Here is a 7,861-nt window from a genome sequence, read left to right as displayed (position 1 = left end):
GTCCCATTAGCGGAATTTTGAACGAAGTCCGTTCCTGGCTTCCATGGTAGAATCTATGTTCTGCCCCCCAGTGGAAAACTTGGAATCAGGGATATCTTCGTTCAAAAACACTGTTGGAACACATGACATACATCAAAATGTAGGTAATGACCTCCACTTTGATGTCCCATTAGCGGAATTTTGAACGAAGTCCGTTCCTGGCTTCCATGGTAGAATCTATGTTCTGTTCCCCAGTGGAAAACTTGGAATCAGGGATATCTTCGTCCAAAAACACTGCTGGAACTCATGACATACATCAGAATGTAGGTAACGACCTCCACTTTGATGTCCCATTAGCGGAATTTTGAACGAAGTCCGTTCCTCGCTTCCATGGTAGAATCATTGTCTTGCCCCCTAGTGGAAAAGTTGGAATCAGGGATATCTTCGTCCAAAAACACTGTTGGAACTCATGGCATACATCAAAATGTAGGTATTGACCTCCACTTTGATGTCCCATTAGCGGAATTTTTAACGAAGTCCGTTCCTGGCTTCCATGGTAGAATCTATGTTCAGCCCCCCCAGTGGAAAAATCGAGAAAATAAAATGATTTTCAACTCGAAAACCGAACATAGTACCCACCTTTAACAGCAAAAATGTTACTACATACATATTTTAATAAAAAATCACCTTTAACGTTAATAATGAATATGTAATAGATTTTTATGGAATCCAACAGAAAATCAATAAAAATGTTTGTGCTAATTCATAGGTCGTTTGGAAGATTTTCCATGTTATTTACTACCACTACGACCGCCATAACTTACGCCTACTCTGCCACATTGCATTCGATTAAATTTATGTGCTTCTTCAGCACAGCGTTCTTTGGTTTTAGCAAAAGGTTCAGCCATGGTCGGGAGTCAGATGGTATATCCTGACCAGCTTCTTCAGGTATAAGAATTAATTTCGATGCTATGCCCCAATCGGATCGAGTTCTATAACTAAATATAGCACTGTTACTGTATTCTTCGATATTTCGGAACTGGAAATTGATGACATGGGTTATATCTTCTATGGCCGCCACGTGAGGCGATATCAGTTGCCATAAGATTGTTCACTTCACCACAGATAATATCTGCAATAGCGAAAACCATCTAATTTTAAATCATTAGACAAATCATCAGCTAAAGCTTCCACATATTTAATAAAAATCTTTACCAAATAGAATTTTCCATTCTCTTCAACAATTTCGATTGTTTGCTCGACCAAATCCAATGATACATCACGCACCGGTATGGGATTGTTCAAATAACCGTCGGTAAAATGTCGGACTCCTAGCACTTGTCATTACGGGTTGTTTATCGGGCCGTATATCCAATGATATCTTCCGAATCTGAGGTTCAAAACCCATATCCAAAATACGATGAGGTTCATCTAAAAATAGATAAGTAATAGTGGCTGTGTCAATAACATTCGCTTGTACAATTTAAACGATCAGGAGTGCAGATAATAATTTCCATACTACCTCCAACACATCCAATTTGTTCACGGCGATTGCCTTCTCCATAAATCATATTCCTGAATGAATTCTGTTGTTCCCTTCTTTCTCAATATGCATGCCAAATCACGTTTTGGCGCCAAAACGCTATGACTGTGGAATATTTTGATGTACAACATAGCGAACAATAAAAACTCTAATATTTTTACCATTTGTGTTTGTGCTGTACCGTGAGATCTTCATTTTTAATAAAATAATAAATAAAATTATTTTATTATTATTAATTTTGCACGACAACAAACAACTCCACCGGAGTTGCCAAAACTTTCGAATTTCATTGTTACCAAGTTTTCTTCATGAATGAATTTTTATTAAAAATAATTGAACCTTCACATTGAGAAACATTCTCAATGTGATTTCAAGGTGTCACAAATGGAAACCGGGATATCTTCGTCCAAAAATACTCTTGGAGCACATGGCGTACATCAAAATGTAGGTAATGACCTCCACTTTGATGTCCCATTAGCGGAATTTTGAAAGAAGTCCGTTCCTGGCTTCCATGGTAGAATCTATGTTCTGCCCCCCAGTGGAAAACTTGGAATCAGGGATATCTTCGTTCAAAAACACTGTTGGAACACATGACATACATCAAAATGTAGGTAATGACCTCCACTTTGATGTCCCATTAGCGGAATTTTGAACGAAGTCCGTTCCTGGCTTCCATGGTAGAATCTATGTTCTGCCCCCCAGTGGAAAACTTGGAATCAGGCATATCTTCGTCCAAAAACACTGTTGGAACTCATGACATACATAAAAATGTAGGTAATGACCTCTACTTTGATGTCCCATTAGCGGAATTTTGAACGAAGTCCGTTCCTGGCTTCCATGGTAGAATCTATGTTCTGCCCCCCAGTGGAAAACTTGGAATCAGGGATATCTTCGTTCAAAAACACTGTTGGAACACATGACATACATCAAAATGTAGGTAATGACCTCCACTTTGATGTCCCATTAGCGGAATTTTGAACGAAGTCCGTTCCTGGCTTCCATGGTAGAATCTATGTTCTGTTCCCCAGTGGAAAACTTGGAATCAGGGATATCTTCGTCCAAAAACACTGCTGGAACTCAAGACATACATCAGAATGTAGGTAACGACCTCCACTTTGATGTCCCATTAGCGGAATTTTGAACGAAGTCCGTTCCTCGCTTCCATGGTAGAATCATTGTCTTGCCCCCTAGTGGAAAAGTTGGAATCAGGGATATCTTCGTCCAAAAACACTGTTGGAACTCATGGCATACATCAAAATGTAGGTATTGACCTCCACTTTGATGTCCCATTAGCGGAATTTTTAACGAAGTCCGTTCCTGGCTTCCATGGTAGAATCTATGTTCAGCCCCCCAGTGGAAAAATCGAGAAAATAAAATGATTTTCAACTCGAAAACCGAACATAGTACCCACCTTTAACAGCAAAAATGTTACTACATACATATTTTAATAAAAAATCACCTTTAACGTTAATAATGAATATGTAATAGATTTTTATGGAATCCAACAGAAAATCAATAAAAATGTTTGTGCTAATTCATAGGTCGTTTGGAAGATTTTCCATGTTATTTACTACCACTACGACCGCCATAACTTACGCCTACTCTGCCACATTGCATTCGATTAAATTTATGTGCTTCTTCAGCACAGCGTTCTTTGGTTTTAGCAAAAGGTTCAGCCATGGTCGGGAGTCAGATGGTATATCCTGACCAGCTTCTTCAGGTATAAGAATTAATTTCGATGCTATGCCCCAATCGGATCGAGTTCTATAACTAAATATAGCACTGTTACTGTATTCTTCGATATTTCGGAACTGGAAATTGATGACATGGGTTATATCTTCTATGGCCGCCACGTGAGGCGATATCAGTTGCCATAAGATTGTTCACTTCACCACAGATAATATCTGCAATAGCGAAAACCATCTAATTTTAAATCATTAGACAAATCATCAGCTAAAGCTTCCACATATTTAATAAAAATCTTTACCAAATAGAATTTTCCATTCTCTTCAACAATTTCGATTGTTTGCTCGACCAAATCCAATGATACATCACGCACCGGTATGGGATTGTTCAAATAACCGTCGGTAAAATGTCGGACTCCTAGCACTTGTCATTACGGGTTGTTTATCGGGCCGTATATCCAATGATATCTTCCGAATCTGAGGTTCAAAACCCATATCCAAAATACGATGAGCTTCATCTAAAAATAGATAAGTAATAGTGGCTGTGTCAATAACATTCGCTTGTACAATTTAAACGATCAGGAGTGCAGATAATAATTTCCATACTACCTCCAACACATCCAATTTGTTCACGGCGATTGCCTTCTCCATAAATCATATTCCTGAATGAATTCTGTTGTTCCCTTCTTTCTCAATATGCATGCCAAATCACGTTTTGGCGCCAAAACGCTATGACTGTGGAATATTTTGATGTACAACATAGCGAACAATAAAAACTCTAATATTTTTACCATTTGTGTTTGTGCTGTACCGTGAGATCTTCATTTTTAATAAAATAATAAATAAAATTATTTTATTATTATTAATTTTGCACGACAACAAACAACTCCACCGGAGTTGCCAAAACTTTCGAATTTCATTGTTACCAAGTTTTCTTCATGAATGAATTTTTATTAAAAATAATTGAACCTTCACATTGAGAAACATTCTCAATGTGATTTCAAGGTGTCACAAATGGAAACCGGGATATCTTCGTCCAAAAATACTCTTGGAGCACATGGCGTACATCAAAATGTAGGTAATGACCTCCACTTTGATGTCCCATTAGCGGAATTTTGAAAGAAGTCCGTTCCTGGCTTCCATGGTAGAATCTATGTTCTGCCCCCCAGTGGAAAACTTGGAATCAGGGATATCTTCGTTCAAAAACACTGTTGGAACACATGACATACATCAAAATGTAGGTAATGACCTCCACTTTGATGTCCCATTAGCGGAATTTTGAACGAAGTCCGTTCCTGGCTTCCATGGTAGAATCTATGTTCTGCCCCCCAGTGGAAAACTTGGAATCAGGCATATCTTCGTCCAAAAACACTGTTGGAACTCATGACATACATAAAAATATAGGTAATGACCTCTACTTTGATGTCCCATTAGCGGAATTTTGAACGAAGTCCGTTCCTGGCTTCCATGGTAGAATCTATGTTCTGCCCCCCAGTGGAAAACTTGGAATCAGGCATATCTTCGTCCAAAAACACTGTTGGAACACATGACATACATCAAAATGTAGGTAATGACCTCCACTTTGATGTCCCATTAGCGGAATTTTGAACGAAGTCCGTTCCTGGCTTCCATGGTAGAATCTATGTTCTGTTCCCCAGTGGAAAACTTGGAATCAGGGATATCTTCGTCCAAAAACACTGCTGGAACTCATGACATACATCAGAATGTAGGTAACGACCTCCACTTTGATGTCCCATTAGCGGAATTTTGAACGAAGTCCGTTCCTCGCTTCCATGGTAGAATCATTGTCTTGCCCCCTAGTGGAAAAGTTGGAATCAGGGATATCTTCGTCCAAAAACACTGTTGGAACTCATGGCATACATCAAAATGTAGGTATTGACCTCCACTTTGATGTCCCATTAGCGGAATTTTTAACGAAGTCCGTTCCTGGCTTCCATGGTAGAATCTATGTTCAGCCCCCCAGTGGAAAAATCGAGAAAATAAAATGATTTTCAACTCGAAAACCGAACATAGTACCCACCTTTAACAGCAAAAATGTTACTACATACATATTTTAATAAAAAATCACCTTTAACGTTAATAATGAATATGTAATAGATTTTTATGGAATCCAACAGAAAATCAATAAAAATGTTTGTGCTAATTCATAGGTCGTTTGGAAGATTTTCCATGTTATTTACTACCACTACGACCGCCATAACTTACGCCTACTCTGCCACATTGCATTCGATTAAATTTATGTGCTTCTTCAGCACAGCGTTCTTTGGTTTTAGCAAAAGGTTCAGCCATGGTCGGGAGTCAGATGGTATATCCTGACCAGCTTCTTCAGGTATAAGAATTAATTTCGATGCTATGCCCCAATCGGATCGAGTTCTATAACTAAATATAGCACTGTTACTGTATTCTTCGATATTTCGGAACTGGAAATTGATGACATGGGTTATATCTTCTATGGCCGCCACGTGAGGCGATATCAGTTGCCATAAGATTGTTCACTTCACCACAGATAATATCTGCAATAGCGAAAACCATCTAATTTTAAATCATTAGACAAATCATCAGCTAAAGCTTCCACATATTTAATAAAAATCTTTACCAAATAGAATTTTCCATTCTCTTCAACAATTTCGATTGTTTGCTCGACCAAATCCAATGATACATCACGCACCGGTATGGGATTGTTCAAATAACCGTCGGTAAAATGTCGGACTCCTAGCACTTGTCATTACGGGTTGTTTATCGGGCCGTATATCCAATGATATCTTCCGAATCTGAGGTTCAAAACCCATATCCAAAATACGATGAGCTTCATCTAAAAATAGATAAGTAATAGTGGCTGTGTCAATAACATTCGCTTGTACAATTTAAACGATCAGGAGTGCAGATAATAATTTCCATACTACCTCCAACACATCCAATTTGTTCACGGCGATTGCCTTCTCCATAAATCATATTCCTGAATGAATTCTGTTGTTCCCTTCTTTCTCAATATGCATGCCAATTCACGTTTTGGCGCCAAAACGCTATGACTGTGGAATATTTTGATGTACAACATAGCGAACAATAAAAACTCTAATATTTTTACCATTTGTGTTTGTGCTGTACCGTGAGATCTTCATTTTTAATAAAATAATAAATAAAATTATTTTATTATTATTAATTTTGCACGACAACAAACAACTCCACCGGAGTTGCCAAAACTTTCGAATTTCATTGTTACCAAGTTTTCTTCATGAATGAATTTTTATTAAAAATAATTGAACCTTCACATTGAGAAACATTCTCAATGTGATTTCAAGGTGTCACAAATGGAAACCGGGATATCTTCGTCCAAAAATACTCTTGGAGCACATGGCGTACATCAAAATGTAGGTAATGACCTCCACTTTGATGTCCCATTAGCGGAATTTTGAAAGAAGTCCGTTCCTGGCTTCCATGGTAGAATCTATGTTCTGCCCCCCAGTGGAAAACTTGGAATCAGGGATATCTTCGTTCAAAAACACTGTTGGAACACATGACATACATCAAAATGTAGGTAATGACCTCCACTTTGATGTCCCATTAGCGGAATTTTGAACGAAGTCCGTTCCTGGCTTCCATGGTAGAATCTATGTTCTGCCCCCCAGTGGAAAACTTGGAATCAGGCATATCTTCGTCCAAAAACACTGTTGGAACTCATGACATACATAAAAATATAGGTAATGACCTCTACTTTGATGTCCCATTAGCGGAATTTTGAACGAAGTCCGTTCCTGGCTTCCATGGTAGAATCTATGTTCTGCCCCCCAGTGGAAAACTTGGAATCAGGGATATCTTCGTTCAAAAACACTGTTGGAACACATGACATACATCAAAATGTAGGTAATGACCTCCACTTTGATGTCCCATTAGCGGAATTTTGAACGAAGTCCGTTCCTGGCTTCCATGGTAGAATCTATGTTCTGTTTCCCAGTGGAAAACTTGGAATCAGGGATATCTTCGTCCAAAAACACTGCTGGAACTCATGACATACATCAGAATGTAGGTAACGACCTCCACTTTGATGTCCCATTAGCGGAATTTTGAACGAAGTCCGTTCCTCGCTTCCATGGTAGAATCATTGTCTTGCCCCCTAGTGGAAAAGTTGGAATCAGGGATATCTTCGTCCAAAAACACTGTTGGAACTCATGGCATACATCAAAATGTAGGTATTGACCTCCACTTTGATGTCCCATTAGCGGAATTTTTAACGAAGTCCGTTCCTGGCTTCCATGGTAGAATCTATGTTCAGCCCCCCAGTGGAAAAATCGAGAAAATAAAATGATTTTCAACTCGAAAACCGAACATAGTACCCACCTTTAACAGCAAAAATGTTACTAAAGGGTGATTCTTTTGAGGTTAGGATTTTCATGCATTAGTATTTGACAGATCACGTGGGATTTCAGACATGGTGTCAAAGAGAAAGATGCTCAGTATGCTTTGACATTTCATCATGAATAGACTTACGATCTGCCACAACGTCGAATTTTCAGTGAATGGGCCCTAGAAAAGTTGGCAGAAAATCCGCTTTTTTATCGACAAATTTTGTTCAGCGATGAGGCTCATTTCTGGTTGAATGGCTACGTAAATAAGCAAAATTGCCGCATTTGGAGTG

The 7,861-nt window shown here is 38.6% G+C and overlaps 1 protein-coding gene across 1 annotated transcript; it reads right to left on the bottom strand.

Moving 5' to 3' along the window:
* Positions 1 to 1,258: 1,258 nt before the first annotated feature.
* LOC142242449 (uncharacterized) lies at positions 1,259 to 1,788 on the bottom strand. Its single transcript, XM_075314021.1, has 2 exons — positions 1,502 to 1,788; positions 1,259 to 1,410 (listed from the first exon to the last, which is right to left on the bottom strand). The coding sequence occupies exons 1-2, from the start codon at positions 1,548 to 1,550 to the stop codon at positions 1,259 to 1,261; spliced, it is 201 nt and encodes a 66-aa protein (XP_075170136.1). The 5' UTR covers positions 1,551 to 1,788.
* Positions 1,789 to 7,861: the final 6,073 nt, after the last annotated feature.

This window comes from Haematobia irritans, unplaced genomic scaffold (genome assembly GCF_050003625.1).
Source record: "Haematobia irritans isolate KBUSLIRL unplaced genomic scaffold, ASM5000362v1 scaffold_16, whole genome shotgun sequence".
Classification (NCBI taxonomy): Eukaryota; Metazoa; Arthropoda; class Insecta; order Diptera; family Muscidae; genus Haematobia; species Haematobia irritans.
Note: the sequence above shows the minus strand (reverse complement) of the source record. Positions and strands in the feature narration are given on the sequence as shown.